The 18,637-nt window shown below is 35.2% G+C and overlaps 1 protein-coding gene across 1 annotated transcript in view; it reads left to right on the forward strand.

The window, feature by feature from the left end:
* Positions 1–18,637, forward strand: part of CCDC141 (coiled-coil domain containing 141) — a 101,402-nt gene that overhangs the window by 53,062 nt on the left and 29,703 nt on the right. The window contains exons 9-17 of the mRNA XM_035901443.1: positions 4,864–5,005; positions 6,861–6,980; positions 8,940–9,131; positions 10,196–10,372; positions 11,882–12,061; positions 12,923–13,048; positions 13,611–13,799; positions 14,115–14,294; positions 15,355–15,504. Of these exons, the coding sequence (XP_035757336.1) occupies positions 4,864–5,005; positions 6,861–6,980; positions 8,940–9,131; positions 10,196–10,372; positions 11,882–12,061; positions 12,923–13,048; positions 13,611–13,799; positions 14,115–14,294; positions 15,355–15,504 (1,456 nt within the window). The remainder of the gene's footprint in view (positions 1–4,863; positions 5,006–6,860; positions 6,981–8,939; positions 9,132–10,195; positions 10,373–11,881; positions 12,062–12,922; positions 13,049–13,610; positions 13,800–14,114; positions 14,295–15,354; positions 15,505–18,637) is intronic.

The raw sequence follows: 18,637 nt of genomic DNA on the forward strand, positions 1-18,637 counted from the left end.
CAGGGACTTCACCTGACTGCCATGAATTTTCAAATATCATGGAGAGTGGCTTGGAGACTACATCGGCCAATTCCCTCAGGACTCTGGGATGCATCTCATTGGGTCCCATGGACTTATGTGCATTCAGGTTCCTCAGGAGGTCACGAACCCGATCTTCTCCTACAGCAGGAGGGGTTTTGCCCTCCTGGTCCCCCTCATGCCATCCATCAACTCGGGAGGGATGAGGAGAGAGGTTGCCAGTGAAGACTGAAGCAAAAAAGGTGTTGAGTACCTCAGTCTTCTCCTCATCTGCTGTTACCAGCTTGCCAGAAGTAATAGCATTACTTCAACATGGCAACTGAAAGTCTAGAAAAGATTTTCATTTCATCTCATGACCTTGCAAAAAATTTTATCTAAAGGCTTTTCACCTTTCACCCCAGATGTAATTGGCTTGAACCTAACAAAGGGACGAAGTAGAAAATTCAAATAGAAAGTTGTTTTGGGAAGACATGCAGCTGGCTTACAGCTATTGTTACTGCTTCAGTATCTCCTGATAATTTTAATTAAATGGAAAAGAAAGGGATTTTCCTCAGTGAAACTTTTGCTTTGATTCCTAAACCAGCCATAATTCCAGAACGCATGCCAGAACTGTTCTCTAGGACTTGATGTTCTGCTAGATGTTACCTCAACAGAAGCAAGTGTTATGTTTCAAATTATGTCTGCACAGGATTGATTAATGTTAGGAACACTAAAGATCTTAGTAGAATCAATCCCTAGAATAGCAAGTCATTAATTTTCTTTCTTCCTTATTAAGAGTTTTAAAAAAATGTTTAAACAGTCCAAATCAGAAGTGAGATAGTAAGATATCATCAGTAGACACCAAGAAGAATGGGATGAATTTCTCAAAAAACCCCTATCAGTCATTTCTGGTAAAATTCAATAAAAACAAGTAATGCCACAGGCAGATTTCGTGTCCCAAAGTGCTGCTCAAGATATTCTATAAATAAAGAAAAAAGGTAAGATTTCTTCCTAGAGACATTATAATTTAAAAAACAGCAAAGTGTTATAGCTGAAGTAACAGTGATTTAGAGAAAGAAGGTGAAACAAAATAATGTCAATAGGCAATATCACTAGCAATGTGTTTTGCTGTTTCTAAAAAAACGTGAAAAAATCCCAGCCTCTCAAGTATTTTAAAAGTCTACTTGCAAAATAAAAATAAGTCCCTTTCTAAGAAGGCAAGCACAGAATATTATGGCTTTTCAGTTTTTCCCTGCTGTCTTCAGGCCTCATTGCCTGAATGTAATGAATTTGCCATATATTTCAATGAGTAGTACTAGTACTTCTGTGCAGGAGGAACACTTTATGTTCCTCAGCATTGGCTTGAGGATTATAATCATGGAATAATTCAAAATTCCAAGGAACTCTGCAGGTCATTTGGTGCAATCCCTTGTTCAAAACCTGTCAGTTATATTAGATTGCTCAGAGCCAAATTTTTAATTTCTCCAAGGATGGCGATTCCATAGCCTTTCTGGGCAACTTGTTCTGGTGTTTAAGCACTCTCCTTGTGAAACATGTTTTTCTTACATCTATCCAAAATTTCTCTTGCTGCAACTCGTGATCATTGCCTCTTGTCCTTTTGCTGTACACCTCTGAAAAGACTCTGGTCCTGTCATTTGCATAACCCCACTTCCTCACTGATACTGAAAAACAGAGATTAGACCACCACTTCTCTACTCTGAACAGTGTTCTACCAGCACCCCCTTGTACATCACCTGTTCCAGTCTCCAACCATCTTGGTGGGCTCTGCTCAATTCACTTCAGCTTGTCTGTCTGTCTTGTACTGTGGGGACCCAAACTGGACAAAGTGGCCTCCACATGCAGTTTCACAAGTCCTTAAGAGGGGAGTAACATGCTGGCTAGTCTCTTCCAGATGCAACTCAGCATGGGGCTAGTCTTCACTGCTGCAATGATGATTCTGGTTCACATTCAAGTTCTTGTACACCAAGACAAGTCTAAGTTTTTTGCCTAACCCATGGCTCTAGGAGATACACAGAATGCTCCCAGCCAGCTTGTAAGCCCAGTAATGGTGACAGAGTGAGTTCTGTCAGCAAATGTGGTAAGGTGTTATATTCCAGAAAATTAATTTTCCCCAGAAATATTCACGTTTTGAAAGGAAAGAGAGGCCTCTCTTTGTCATGTATAAGCCACTGCACTATCCTTAAATGCTGGCCAGTATTTAGGCCAGTGATTAACCCTCATGGGACAACAAGATTTGTATGAGCAGCTGAGGGTCAAAGGAGGAAGATTTGGACAGAAAATTGAACTCCTATCAAGACTAAATCCTGATTACTATTTTTTTCCCCTATTGCACAATTAATTGGTAGTCTTAACTGCCCTCATAGGCTTCCCATTTCCTTTATCTAACAGGACTGGAAATCCTGAGGGCCATGGGCAAGTCACCATCTGAAGGCGGTGAAGGGTGTGGATCTAAAAAAGTTTAGGTATCTTTTCAAAAAGCTGCTTTGCCATAAGACGGACAAGAAAATATAATCTGACAATGAGGAACACAGCTGTTAAGTGTTTGCAGTCTGGTAGGATTCCTGAACTAGCTGAAAGCAAGTAGAAATTTGTGTGGAATTTGAAAATAGCTGCCAGCTCCCTGAAGGAGTAGTTGGAGCATAGTAATTTTAGAATTCCTTCATCATTTGTGACAGAGAAGGTATTGCATGCTCTGCTACTTGTGTGACTTAAGTAGTTTTAAAAAAGAAGCTAGTCTCTCCTGTTTTTCAGACAATATATTTATTAATAAAGAGGGAATCATCTGACCTTGCACAGGTTGGGTGACATTTTGTCGATTTTAGTGAGATGATGCCCTGAATTGCACTGTATCTTCTGAATGAGGGTACCGGAAAATGTATTTTTAACACAATAGCAAAGTGGCTGCCATTTGTAGTACTGATTTAAATGCACAGAGAGAAGATAAGAAGACTTGAATATTAAGAGAATTAAAATGTAGATAGATTTCTGTATCCACATAGTTTTGTTTTTTTAATTTTTAGAGTACTCAAAAATAAGCCAGGAAGTTTGTATGCATGCAATAAAACGTTTGTAATAGTTTATGGTTTACAAATCTGATACTGATACACTCACGTTGAGGGAGGGCTATGTTTAAGGCTAGTGACACCGACTTTACTGGCATAATTGGAAATGCAACTCACAGTAAAAATGGAGAATTATGATGTTAATTCTGTCTTGCTTTCAAATCTTCTTGAGGCATGTTGAAGTCTTATGCTAAAAGATAGTCCAAGTAAATAAAAATCCTGAAAATAATTGCACTGGAAGAGAAATAGATTATAGAAAAGTGACAGAAGGCAGTTCTTTTTTGTAATCCTAGAGTGATTCAAAATGAAAATATTGTTGTCTGATTTTTGAGATTTCATATTTTTAAATTAAAACCAGCTAGAAAAAGAGGAGCAAAAATTTATATGTATTATGGAATGTATAATTTTTTTAGAATTAAGTTTTGTCCACTAAGACAATCCTTGTTACTTTGCCAGCCAATTAGCTTGCCTATGAGTGGAAAAATTATCTTTATTTTACTGCTGTTTTAAATTTATTGTGTTAACTCATAACAAATGAATGATACTTCCAAAGACTTTGTTGTGATCTAAATTATCATTTTCAAAAACTATGAATCTTGTTCTCCTATTACTTTTTTTTAAAGGAGTAGTGCTAGTAGTTTTTTTAACGTATCGCTTGTTAAGAAGTACTGAAATTGAGGAGTGACATTTTTAGAATTTAAGGATAAAGCACAAACTAACAGGTTGCTAATTTTTGAAAGAGTAATTTATGAAATTTGAAGCCACCTACTCCCTAAAAAGGACTTAAAATTTGGTTTCTCTTTGTTACCAGTTCTTGGATCAGGTTCAAACAGAATGGTCTATTAATACCATAATTAATTTTAGTGGTGTAGAATAAGGTTTTTCTTGGAGGTTGCAGAATTTAACTCCCTGAGCCTGGTCAGAAGTGAGGAGAAAATTTCCTTTAATTTTAGAGGACACAGGAGGAAACCTTGAATATATACCTACATAATCATAAGTTTCTGATGAAACTAAAGTAATGAAAAAATTATTTTGAATAATAATTTTGAATAATGATCGTCTTACAAAAATTCTTACGATGAATTAATTTCAGTAGTAAATCAACTGATATGTGTGTTTCTTCCTTCTTTCATATCAAAACTTCATATCTTAATTGTATGGGGTAACTTCTTTACAATTTGAAGAGGACTGCTTCAAGTATTCATATTGTGAATTGCTTCCCTGATATTAAATGTTCTAAGTTATAGAGCAAGCCATTGTATTGTAAATTGATGTTGTTTCTTCTCCTGTTAAAACAGGATCTTTAAGTGTTGACTTAGGACATATATGACATTCTTTTTTCAGCTATTGTAAAAACACTGAAATATTTGAAAGTCCAAAGAAACATTCTTTTTAAAGTAGAAGTGGTATGCCATATTTCACTCTTTTTAGGCCATCCCATTTGTGGTTTTCATCTTTATATAGTATAACTAAAGTCAGAATTATTTGTGAAATGAGGTATTTCTCAGTGAATCAGTGTATCTGGCAGGATGATTTATGTACTGATGATAAATTATTTTTTCAAAAACATCATTCCTATGTTTTACTCATTATCAATTTTGTTTGGATTCCTTTTAGTATTTCTCTTGGGTATTTTTCTTTTAAGTTTTAAAATTCAGTTTAAAATTTTTATGTTACTTGTCATACAAATCAATGGGAGAGGTGTTGGGATTTTTTTAATCATTATCATCATGATTGCTGAGCAAAAATGAGAAATAACAACAGTTCTACTTCTCCATTTTAGCTCTTGGGTGACAGGGATTCAGAAAATGATGGAATATGTTAAAAAAAAAGTAGATCAAGTTATCAGGCACTCTCCAGATTATAAAGAGCTTACTTTGAAGAAACAACAATGGACTGCCTCACTTGAAGATCATCTAAATAAGGTATATCATAACAGGTCATCTTCTTAATGCATTCATGAACAGTGTGTTGCATTTCCATAATTTAGCTATGTGAATATTAAAGTTGACTCAGATAATTACAAATAACATAGTGGTTTGTTAGAGAGTGCACAGTTGTAGTTAGAATGCTGAATGCTGTTGTCAGAACAAATGAACCTAAAGCTGTTCTGAAAAATGCAGCTGTTTCCATAAGAACATTTTACCAGTGATCTTCAACAAAGCATGGATTTGCTTAGATAATGAGCTATTATAATTTTTCTTTTGAAAAAGAAGTGAGCAAAGACTATGACCTGCATACAGGTTTGCTATGCTCTTTCTATGCCTTCTGTTTTATTTGGCTGACGATAAAAATAGAAGCGTGGTAAAATTGAGGCTTAATAAGCATGACGACTGTGAACCACAGCAAGTTTTCAGTAAGACTGAAGGAGAGTAGATACTTTTCACTATAAAAATGTCCTTTATTCGTAGGATACTGATGCATCAAGGACATCACAGCCTTCTTTAAGCTGTTGAATGTTCTGTAGTACTGCTGACCTTTCTAAAGACTTGTCAGAGATGGAATAGACACATGACTCCTAAATAAGGTTCAGTGTGTAAATTCAAATTAAAAAATATAATCTTTTAACAATGTTCATATGAAGGAAATTCCAGAGCATAGATCAAAAACGTAAATCAAATTTAATGACTGAATAATTAAGTCTGAAATCTGATATTTTATAATATTTGCATGAAGTTTATAAGGAACTATTCTGAATCAAATGGGAAGTCAATTTGCCATAAATTGGTCCCTTTGCATATAATTTATGTAGAAGATGCCTTGTGGTATGGGAACACAGTGAAAATATTGTTGAGTTTAGCTGAAAATAAAAGGTTTGCTGATAGCTGTTGTTAGTCTTGTAGAAACGATGTCACCAGCATATTGTGGATCTTAAGCTAAAACTTCAATTATGAAAGTAATTTTTACTCAATACGTAGACCCTAATTTTGACATACAGTTTCTTTCTGCAGATTGTTCTAATAATTTTGTTCCCAGTCTTACATTAGAGAACATTTTGAAGATTTGAGTCATAGTACGTGATCTTTCATTACAGTGAACAGTGCTTATTGTTCTATTCCTACCAAGCAAAATATTTTTCATTCCAACCATGCATTTGCTAATACAAAGTGTCACAAAGAATCTGGTGCTAAATTCAACTGCTCCTGAGCTTCTTTAATAAAGTTTAAACCTCAGTCAGCAGCCACTTCTTAAAATACATGGTCCATGTGAATTCACATGTCTAATTATACATACTATGTCTGGTATCACCTGCTTCTGCTTTTCATAATCTGTTTTGTTATCATCATGCATATATAACATCTTACAGTGACAACCAAGTGGAGTTGTGTACATGTACCTGCACAAAAATAGGTCTCTTGTCTTGGTAGAGAAGCTTTACATGCACTTTCGGGAAAAAAAAAAAAAAAAAAAAAGGAGCGTAATAGAAGTATTTCTGTCAAGGTTATAATATCTAGATTATAATGCAATAGTGCCTTATTGAAATAACAAGCCTGGGATACTCAGGATAAAGGAAAGCGCTATCAACCAAATGAGAGCAAACAGGATGGGTTTTTTTCCCTCAAATTCTTACTATATGCATTAGAATTTTCTTAGGAGAAATAGTAGAACTTTCTTCCTTTGCATTTTCATTCCTGAATTTCTCTGATTATACAAAATACATAATTTAAACACCAACAGACAAGTGTTACTCCACTTTTTTCTATACAAAGTGATGTTTTATACTGTTTTGTTCTGTGTACTTGTGTAAATTAACTATATAAATAATTCTTCCAAATAAAGGTATCACAGTTGGTTAAAAAAATCACCCCGATGCTTGCAGTTGGTATGGAGATTGGTCTGTATTTGTCTGAGTCAGAAAAAGTTTTGAACAAACACCTTGAACTGGCTAAAGAAATGAAGGTAAAAAAAAAGTGTTTTAATAATGTTAAGTACTTTTAGAAACAAATGCATGCTGTATGTAATTCTAAATGAAGTGAGAGGCTCAGCGTTTCTTATGTATTCTTGTAAAGAAAGTAGGTCTATAGTTTAGTTTAAAAACTGTAATTTATGAAAAAAAACCACAGATAATGTTACAAGACAGTCCTTCTTATATCATTGGTTATCCCCATTGTCCCTATTTCGTCATGGTATTTGTTACTATCTCAACATCCCCGTATCAGCCCTTGACAGTAAGACTGTTTAAGTGTGGATTGCTACTCCTACCTGAGGCACCAAGTTTAAAAATTGTCTAGAGAGGCAGAGGCGCTGAAAACTCTTCTTGTGGTTTATTATGCCAAATAAAAAGGGTGAATCAGCAAAAAAAGAAAAAAAGTAGTTCCCAGGTGGAGAAACTTTGAAGGAGACTGTACAGTTGCCATCAGATATCCATTGGTCATGTTGGGAATGCAGCCACGGTATGAAAGCACTTCAGCCCTCAGCTCTGTACCACAGACGAGGCTATTTTTAAGTCACATCCAGGGCCTTTCCAACTCCCGTAGCAGTACCGCAGTATCTGAAAGTGGCTTAAAACCAGGGGAATCCCCTCCATGGTCTTGACACAGGTGCATATTTCATGGTTAAGCTGAACAACATGGCAGTATGTATTTTAGGAATATCCTATGTTTTAGGAGTTCTAAAGACTCCATTACTCCTGTGGAGTTCTTTTTTGTTTCAGGCAACAGTTTACAGAACCCAGGAGCTAGATTTGTACAGTGTCTGTGGAAATAAAATTCACTTTAAAGGAATTCTGGAGAGCACATAGCAAGAATATAAAAAGTTCAGCAGATGATTAAGAGCCTCTTTTTGCTCCACAAGACTGTATAATAGTTTTTAGTGTCTTTTCTGCCAATTCTATTGCATGCCAGGGTGTTACCTTTGTTTGTTGCAGAATACAATCTGCACTGACAATAGTAACCTCTCCTACCTATTCTTTCTGTGGATTGTGATATGCTAGAGTTTGCACTCTTGGCTGAATGCGAGAGTTAGATATGCAAAGTGGTACTGAGTTAAATATGTAAAGGTAGATAAGCACATAGATATATGAAGCTATGAGTTAAGACAGTGAATCTGAAAAACAGAATCCCAGCTGAATCATAGTAAATGTTAGTAACTCAGCTCTTGCTCAGACAGTATACTGTAACTTTCTTCTGGGTCTGAGAGGTTGGTTGCAGTAACAGATATGACCCACTATTTTCTCTCCATCTGATTTCTGCGGATTTGCTGCATGCAACACTGGCTTGGGTTGGAATGCAGGGCAGTCTAGCTTGATGGGCAGGGACTAGTCTGGAGCTAGGAAGCAGTTATTGATTCAAGAACGAAGGCATGAGTGGAACTAAGGTTCATAAGGCAAAGTGCTGCGAGGACAGGCCTTAAAACAATTACAGCAATAGCCTTACAAGGACCCAGTGCTTTTGGAGCACTCACTCTAGAGTGGACACTGGGTTCTTCTGTGAGAATTGAGTATCAGACAGGAAGCTAAGAGGGATTTAGACTCAAGAGAATCAGTTCAGAAAATTGGGCTATACTGTTTATTAAAAGAATTTTATCAGTTCTGGCTACTGATGTTCCCCTATGGAAAGTTTCTGTTGTTATAATTCTTATGCCATGAAGTGGTTTACTTAATCTGAATACGGAGATTCCTACTTTTTTTTTCTCCATTCAAAATAGCTATTTTAATAACTACATCCATAGTTTTTAGTGTCAAAATGATACAGGAAAAAAAAGGTTATTTTCAGCATATAACATCAATTATGAGCTCTTCTTAAACTAATTGAATTATACGTAAGAAAGCAATACAAGTGAAAATTAACAGTATGATATCAATATTCACAAGTCCTTTTCAGTCATTATATATATTGTCATATGCTTGTACCCTCAAAGGAAACTTCACGTGAACTGGAGGCAGCTGAGAGAATCATCAAAGACATGGAAGAGTTTGAACCTGAGCAGATGGCAGCTTTTTCTAACAGAACTGACTTTCTGAATGAAGAACTGAAAAAAATTGAAAAAAATATCAGCTCAAAACTAGAAATTCTAGAAACTTATGTGGCCTTTTTAAAGTCAGCTATGGAGGTAGAGTTTACTTATTCTCTTACTAGACTGAAAATCCTACAAGTGAAAAATGTGCTTTTAGCTAGCTAAGGCAAATCCTGTAGATGCTGTGCCATGGAAGCACTGCAGCTCTTCGTAAGCTTCCTTCTAATTTAAAGGAGATTTGTTCCATCAGGGCAAGCAGCCCTGATCATTGAACTTGCATCAATATAATGTCTAGTATATGTACAGATTTTCTACTGATTTAAATCACCATTATAGGAAGTATTATAATTGAATTTTTAATTTTCTCCTGTGCACATGCACTCTCTCATTATATACATAATAAAAATGCTTATGTGTATATAATCTGACTCTTAAATTTACTTATTTGCTTTATATAACTTAAAAAATATTTCTCATAATATGCTGATACGGGTATTTATCATATTATAATACGTTGATAAGATATTTATCACTGTCTTGCACTACTTCCACTGAAGTGCTAATTGGTCTGAAGGGGGTTAAAAATTAAATATAAACCAACTCTAGCTGAAATAATAATCAATTCAATACCAATATAATTTTGGCAGCTGTGCTAATGATGCCCAGGGCAGTTAATTTTCATATAGGTGTAATGCTTGTTTTAATATTCTACAACACTGTTGTTCTTTTATATTTAAAAAGAGATCGAGGATGGAATGGAACCTATCAGATAAAATTAGCCATAGGATTTATTTATTTGAAGATAAACTGCCAAAAAATTGGATTGTGTCTACTTTTGATTATTGCTAACTTCAGTTACTTCATATTAAAGAGATTTGTGAAGACCACTGCACTGATACACTGTTATATAATATCCATGCAATGATGTGTGACAGAAATTGAACAAATTGCTGTCACCTGTCTGCTTGTCATCTACTGGCTTACAGGTTAAAATTTTTTTATTATTTAGTATTTGTATAGATTTTAGGGAGGATTATAAGTCTTAAAACCTGGAAAAGATTCAGAGGCTGCTATTCAATTTTATCATGTCTGTATACCTTTGATTATAGCAGCTCAATTTTTGATTTGTTTTTTGATGCTTATATTATCTCTTTCTGTAGGTGGACGATGATATTCAAAATCTGAAGGAATTCTATAAATCAGAACCACTACAAACGAACAAGGAGGCTGAAAATAAAATTACAATGGAGTCAGCTAATACTCAGTGGCAAAAGACTATAAAGAAGATTTTTTCCATACAAAATATGGGTTGCCATTTTCTTAATTTAGTAAATATGGTGAGTATAATCTGATAAACTGTATTGAATATTTGATGTTTGCCCGTGATGAGGTCTAAATCCTGGTTCTGTGGCTGATGGACTGTGATTTCTCCAGTACCTATTTTTAAAGGGATTAATGCTCCTACGTACTTTTAAAATATGAAAGTATTATTTGAGTGCTAGTGGCATTATAAGTAATACAAAAAGTTTTGTGATAAACAATGATGGAGCCCTTAGTAAGTGATCCAGTATACGTATACAAATATAATACATGCACATATCTGTTTTGTTCATATTGGAAAGCAATGTTTATGCAAGTACAGTATTAAGTTTATTTTGCTTCCACTAAGAGGCAGTCTTTACTGAGTGTATGAAGTTCTAAAGAAATGTGAGCTAGAGCTACTTCCTTACAGATAACCTTTCCTGATGTCTTTACATTCTGTCTTGGATTCAGCTGCACTGCCTAGGCATGCCTGTCTTATTTTCCGGCACCGCTTCATGAGCTGATAATTTGAGATGTGCAATCATTCCCTAAGCCACTCCTCCTAAAGTGATCCCAATTAATGTAGACAACCTGGATAAACAACCGTTCTTTCTGGTTTTATAGGACAGGCTACAGAGCAGTTTCATTAGGGTGAGAAGGTGGAGTTGGTGTTGATAACACAGCAATGTGCAAGATGAGCTGGAAAAACCTACTTAAGGAGGGAAACTGCTCAGGCAGTCAGTGTGGGTTAAAGCGTGTGCTGTCACAGCTGGGTGCAGCCAGGCACAGATAAGATAGTGTAAAGGCAAGCTGAATACGTGTGAATATGAGGTTGCACTGCAGTCACCTAAAGTCTAAACATATCTTCAGATATTATCTATCTAAAGACCTTGGAAGTGTGTTGCCACTGTACTTTCTGCTACTCTGTTCCTGTGATATTCTTAGGTTGTAGCTTTTAAGTATCTGGAAGATACAGATCATACAAGTAGTTTACAAACACAACTTTTCCTTAAAAGAAAAATTCTGAAACAGGAAAAGCAGAAACAGCATTACCCAGTTTTCTGGTGTTTCTCATATGGGCTCTGTTAAAAAGAGGAAAAAACACCAAATGTTCAAATACTAAATGGTTTATCCCTCCTATGCGTTGGTGCTGCTTTGGTTATCAGCACAAAGGAGTGGTCTTTTTTCGTCCACTTCGCTTTCCAGTTGGTGTGCTCCAGAAGGCCATTTTGGTTAGTTCTGTCTATTTGAGAAAATAATTTATTGTATATGAGTGTTAAACAGCCATCAGATGGCAATAAATCTGTCATTACTGACCTATTCTAGTTTTTAAACTTCAATTTTAGCCATGTCCTCAGTATACAAATTCTGTTGATCTAAGAGAACAGTGTATTTAAAGACATCTAGAGTACCAAAATTTTCCAAAGAAGTTACGCTAGAATAGTTGATATTTATTAAGCTTTGTTGGGACTTTAATATTATGAGGTTTTAATTGCATTTTATAAAAACATATGTGGAAAAAAAGGTGTTTGTTTATTTGCCAGGTAAATGAGAGTTTAATATTAAAAGTAGAAAAATCTGTACGAGCGACAGAAGATATCATTGTTAATCTGAATAAAGAAAAAAAAGAGCTGACCGATCTTTGGGCCATCTGGAATTTTAAAATTACTCAAGTAAAACCTGTCAAGCAACAGTGCCGGATATTTAAAGAACAACTAAAAATTGTAAGTAAAATAGCTAGGAAGAAAGAAACCGTGGCAAATGTTTCTAGATTGTTATTAGTTTGTGACTCTCTCATCAACTATTATAGGCATCATTTAAGAGAGAGAGAGAGTTAATCAGTAAGATACTTCTCCATAGTCTATTCTGCCATTCAGATAGTCATCAAGAAATGTGATATGTTTTTGACTTTTTTTTTTTTTCCCTTATTCAAAAACATACAAATCCAAGTCCCCACTTCAAATTTTAAGTTTTAGTCAAGTTCATATACCATACCGGCAGTGCTTTAGTTTTTAATTTGTTTGGTTGGGTTTTTTTAAAAAACACCATTTTGTTGTAACTTAGTAGTTACTAACGTCCAGCCACATTCATAAGGAAAGAGGGTGGAAACCTCCTTGGCATAGGGAGATTCCTTAAAAGCCACACTAGCTAGACTAGTAGCAGAACCAGAGGTTTGTAGCCACTGTTTTTCCAGCACAACTTATAACTAAATCATGACATCTGTTATCACATAAAATTCATCGTGTGTATTGATCCTCTGATGTCAGTGTCTGAATTCTTTTTGCACACAATCTTAAAGATTTCTTATCACCCTTGCCAGTCAGAGAGTTTGAGACAGAGAGGTTTATAATTTTAAAAATGTAAATCAGTCATCTTAACTTCAGAATCTCTCCATCTCACTCTTCATTTTAAATTTTTTTTTTTTTTTTTTTTTTTTTTTTAAACTAGTAATCTCTTAATGAAACTTACTGACAGCATTTGAGTGTCTGGTTTGGGGAAGGTTCTTGCTACAAATTTAGATTTGAGTTTAAATATTTTTTTATTTACTACAGATAGAAACACTGAATTGTTTGATTATCTTTTAGACTACCCATGGATTAGAGATTCTTCAAGAGGCACTACAGCTTGCAGCACAAGTTGACCTTGGAAGTGATCTCTTTATTGTTTTGGAACTACAAAAAAAGCTTAACCAAATGAAACCACAATGTCAGGTGAGAAACAAAGGTAGTGAAGTGCATGGTAGATCAGAAGCTCTTTTTGGTACAGTGAAGATTGACATAGACATTGACCCCAGACAGTGTGTTTTATGTTTTATACTAATTTTCCAGAAGGAAGGGTTTGTGTGTGTTTATAAGGTAAGGGAGAAGACATTTTACATTCAGTCTCTGGAGAATGTCTTCTTCAGTGTTAGCTGCGAGTTAAAAGTGGCACACAAGCATCGGGGTGGTGGAAGCACAAGGAGAGTTGTTGAGCTAGAGCTGGTCAGAGGCTGAGGTATGGCATACTGAGCTGCATATCTCCTTTTGAGTTTTAGCAATTCAGTCTGCCATTCCCCTACAAGTCAGTTTGACTTGTTTTGATCCAGGGCTGTTTCTGGGTGATAGCTAAGATTCATGCCTAGCAAAAAGTAAAGTATGTGGAGAATGTTTTAAAGAGAATGGCACTGATTTTTGCCCAAGGCAATTTACCATTGTTAGGTTGTTATTTCATCAAATGTAAGGGAAAATGTGCAAGTATATTTCTGAAATTTGAGTAACTTCTGCTTTTTGCTAGCAACTGAATGCTGAGCTTGAGTACCTGAAAAAATTATTAGAATTGCCAAGCCAAAAAGGATTTCCTGTGAAAGAGGGTTCTGAGAGAATAAGTGAACTTATTCATCTCCATCAAATGGTAAAGGACACAGTGACAGAATATGATGAGATTTTCAACAAGACAATCAATTTCCATCACATTAAAAAAGAAGTGAGTATAATCTTTTAAAATACACCTTCCCATTGCAGTTAAACCCTTTTGGGGTTTGGTGCTTGTTGAGTTTCTTTTTTTTTTTTTTTTCCCCCAAACAAACAGCATTAACCCACCTTGTGATCAGAATTAAAATTTTGGATCTAAAACTGCATGAAATTTGGAGAATTCAAAATTCAGATCTAACCCCAAATTTAATTACTTAAACCTATGTCAGCAAAGTTTAGGGTAATGTATTATGGGTAAGGAAGGAATGACAAGCTTCCTTCCACATTATTTTAGACACATACTGATTTTCATTTTAATATATTCCAGCTGGAATGTCTATCAAAATCAGGAGAACTGGATATTCCTGAAATATGTGAGGACCCTGAAAATGTGCACCATGCTAAAGCCTACCTTGTGAATGCTCATCAGAAACATGCATATATCAGACAGCTATATAAACTGCTTATTACCCAGGGAGTGGATATCTTGTCTGCAGTGCAGCAACCTGTGAGTAGAATTAGAATGATTTGTGAAATCAAGGATAAATAGGAAAGATTATTGGAGCTATCTGACTGAATTTTAGATGTACAAAAATGTATTAATGCTCTGAGGAAAATAAATACAGAGCTTTAAGATCCTTTTAAAAGAAAACAAAACGTAAAATGTAACAGTTGATAATTTTTAGATTTCTACTTTTAGAGTTTGCAGATATACAGCTATCAAATTAACAATGAAACATCCAGGAATAATGAAACTTATTCTTCAGTAATAACTCACAATATGATTTTTTTTTTTTGCCAAGAGAAAAGAAAAATTAATTTCTTTGAAATCTTCTTTTAATTTTTTAATGGTCTGTGAACAGATCTCACTCTGGAAAATATTGAAATAGATTTGAAATAGGGAGGAAATTAAGCTTAAAATATCAGCACTTGGAGAAAAAAAAAGAGGAACAACTTCCTGTTCTCTAGTTTTCGTTCTGCAGTTCAAGGCCCTGTTGGTGATTTTTTTGAATGCCACATCTATATATTAGGGTCCTTCTACTTTTTAAAGATTGCTTCGCTTATTTATTCTCCTATAAAGAAAGGGTAACAAAAGAACAAAAAGGAAATATAACAACAGTGTTAACCTTATTAGTGGATTCCGGACTGATCTGCATGGCAAAACGGATATCATTTTAGAAAGGAGTTATTTATTCAGGGCAGGATTGTCATTGCCCTGTATTCATTTACTAGGGAGAAGGTAAGACATTCCCTTATGACCTGCCTAGATTATCCTTGTTGCCAGTCTGCTCTTCAGACCCTGTAAATCGATTGACAGCAGAAAGGAGCTAATCTCCATGTGGTAAAGGACTATAGTAGGCCACTCCCTCTTTGCTCAGAGAAGATACCATGTGTGACTTGTGACTTTGACCCAAAACTACTCCTCAGACTTCTAGTGGTTGAAACTGCTATGTGCTTGCTCTCATTACAGAGGAGGTTTAAGTGTTTAGCCCATTGTGATTGACTATGGATGTTCTATCAATACTTTTCCAGAGTTTCATAAGTTTCTTTGTCTATTTCCTGTTTAGAATTCCTTGAATGTTTCTGTAAAGAATCTGAGGCAAGAACTTGCTGGATTTGAGTGTGATAGCATTAACTGGAGCTCCAAAGCTAATAAATATGAGGAAGAACTGTCACAGCGTTTTCAACACTGCACCACTCAAGAGGAGATAAATGAGGTAAATGACATAAATACCAACACATTAAATGACTGTTAAAAGGGCTGTTGTGTTCTGTAATATATGTTATTGTTTACCATTCCCCTAGAGGCTTCATACATGTACAGAAAAGTTGATTTTCATCTTACAAGCAACCTTTGATCCACGCAGCAGCAATTATAATCTCTGGTCCACCCCTCTGCAGTTCAGGATGATATCAAGTGGTTGGGCTGGCAATGAAGTGCTTTTACTGTACCAAGAGGACTGGAAATAGATCAGCTGTATTTTATTTGGCTTTCAGTTCTGTCAGCCTCTTCTGAAATACATGAGTCTTCAGATTTCTTTTTTATGAAGCTAAAGTTTCAAACAAAAGTAGAATTTACATATATTGCAGTTGTAAGGCTATTAGAATGATTTTTTTTTCAGGTTTTTAATGAAAAGTTCAGAATAATTTAGTACTTAACATTTTTTCAGAATTCCAAGATATGATACTTAAAAAATTGCTAGAAGAAAAGGAAATGTTCTTTGGGACAAAATATAAGAATTTAGTATTATGGAATTTAGGTTAGGAAAAATTGCTTAGTTAATATGATTATTAATTTAGCATCTTAGCAGGCTGAATACAAATCTACTCACAACTTAGCAGGCTGAATTTGATAGAAGTCTCAGCAAAACTTAATTTAGGAAAAACATTCCACAGAAGGAATTTTTCTCAGAGTGATCCATTAAAATAAGAAGCTGATGGCCTCTACACTTGATGTTCTGTAGACTGCATTTCTGTGGATCCATGAACTACAGAAATTGGGTCCTTACCTTGAAGGATTTCACACTAATGTTCCCTGTAGTGTGAAGCATAGGCAGTGGAAACACAGGACACTGAAATTTATATTTTCTTATTTTATCTTTCGCTAAGCAAATCCACACCTGAATAGAGAAAGAATGTATTTTCTTGAAATCACCAAAGTAGAGGTGACTGAGATTTCTGTCCCAACTATTTTTAATGAGAAAATTATTGTTTGGATTTTCTTTTATTTTACAAAATATTTTTGCATATTTGTGAAAAGTATCCATTTTCACAAAAAGGTATTTTGAAGTTGAAAGAAGATGTACATCCAAAAAAAGGTTTTTTTGAATCCCAGTCACAATTCTAGTCCCTTGTCAGTTATAATCTGAGTGTGTTTCACTCTGATCTTCTGTGCATCTGTCACCTGTGATGTAACTTCTTGGCCAATGGCAGGAGGCAACAGGAAGAGCAGGTGGCATAGGAAAAGCACTCTGGCAGAGGGAACGAGGCTGTAGAAGAGAATGGAAGCATGAAGTATCTAAACAGGAAGACCCATTATGCTTTGCAGTGGCATGGCAGAATCAGAATATTTGAGATTTGAACTAAGTATTCTAGGTTTTCACTGAAACCCCCTCAAATTGCTGAAGAAAAGGAAATGTTCACTGAGCAGCCTGTATGTAAGGCTAGCCATATTCAAAGACACACTGTTATAATCAATGAATCTTTTGTTTCTGTCCTTTGATTCTGGGATTATATAATGAAGGCAAGAGATTGGGACTTCTTTCTAAAAATAATTATTTTTCTATTTTTATTGCTCATTAGACTCCCAGTGAGAGCAGGAAGTAGGGGAAAAAAGCAATCTTCTGTGTCTCAAATTTAAATGAAAAGTGTGCCAGTGACATGTGTTACTCACTGCATGCCCTATATTGCAAAATGTCACATTTTAGCTTCTCGTAGTTAGTGGACGCTCTCTGCAAAATAATTGTATAACGTATTTTCAATTACAGTGTTAATTATTGATCTTTTCTTTCCATTTTAAGTTGGGAAAGCCATGTTGGCTGGTTAAGTTAAAACCTGTCATCCCCAGACCTAATTGAATCTTGAACATAAACTAAATGGAGTGTAATAATTTGACGTGTGGATACCTTTTTCTTTAGATTCCTTTTCTATTAGAGGTTAGCATAGAAGATATTTCCTAAACAAATATTTGGCTAATGCACCTGTATATACATTAATCCACTGCCATTTTGCTTAATTTTTTTCATTAATTATTTATAATTAATTCTGATTAGGGATCAAGAAACCAGATGCTGAACTACTTCAAGAATGTTAAAATTATGAGTATTCACTTCAGTATTTTATACTGTTAATTTTAACATCAGAAACTAGTCTGAGTATTGCTAGTATATAGCAGACCTTTCTGAAATAACAATTTCTTTACCATCTACTATGTCTAAGCAAATAAATATTTCATGTGCCAGCAGCAAGAAGCAGCTGTTCATAGCTGTCACATAGTAAACAGCCAACCAGATAATTTAGTTGTGATTTACCAGTGTACAGAGCAAACTTTAAAGTTGACTGAAAATATTTGGAATTCTGCTGTAAATACTTAAATTAGTTTACATTTAATGTGGTGAATTCAAGTGTGTAAATAAAGCATGTGAGTGAGGGCTTTGGTGATTAGGACTCACTGGTGTTTGAAAAAATCATACTTAGAGAACTTGGATAGCTCCCTGTGTTTGTAACATATCAGTGCTTCTACAAGAAACAAGGAAACAAATACTTAAATTTATAGCCAAGGATACATAGCATGAGTTTTGAAATAGTCTTGGAGGACGGAAGAGTAAAATGCATGCCTTTTGTATGCCTTCTCTAATTTAAAGAGAATTTGCAAAAGCCAAGAAAAGGATTTATGCCCTCTATGTCTTTGAAAGGTATGAGGAAAGCTCATAGGACCTTTGAGATCTGCATTTGCCAGTTTGGGCTTCCTGTTTCACTAACTAGCTTGGGTAGCAGCCTCCAAAGAGCCGCAGCTCCACTACATTACACTGCAATTGTTCACGATAGAGCTGAGCCAAGCCTCAGGTAACTGTAGCTTCATACTACACTGAATCTGTTCATGGGATTATAAGTGACACAGTTATATACATAAGTTTTGCAATGAAAAAAGCCTTTTCTTTAGGATATAACTTCAAAAAATAACATTTATGCATGTCTGCACAAAACTTGGAACAGAAGAGTAACATCCTGAAGTAGGTTCTCAGCTCTCCCCAGATATCTCACTTTTTCCTCTTCATCACATCATTATTTGTACACTTATGGAAAGATATGACTGAAAATGTGGATTTTAACCATGGAGGGTAATGAACT

The sequence above is a fragment of the Egretta garzetta genome, unplaced genomic scaffold, assembly GCF_000687185.1.
Source record: "Egretta garzetta isolate BGI_Z169 unplaced genomic scaffold, ASM68718v1 scaffold539, whole genome shotgun sequence".
Lineage (NCBI taxonomy): Eukaryota > Metazoa > Chordata > Aves > Pelecaniformes > Ardeidae > Egretta > Egretta garzetta.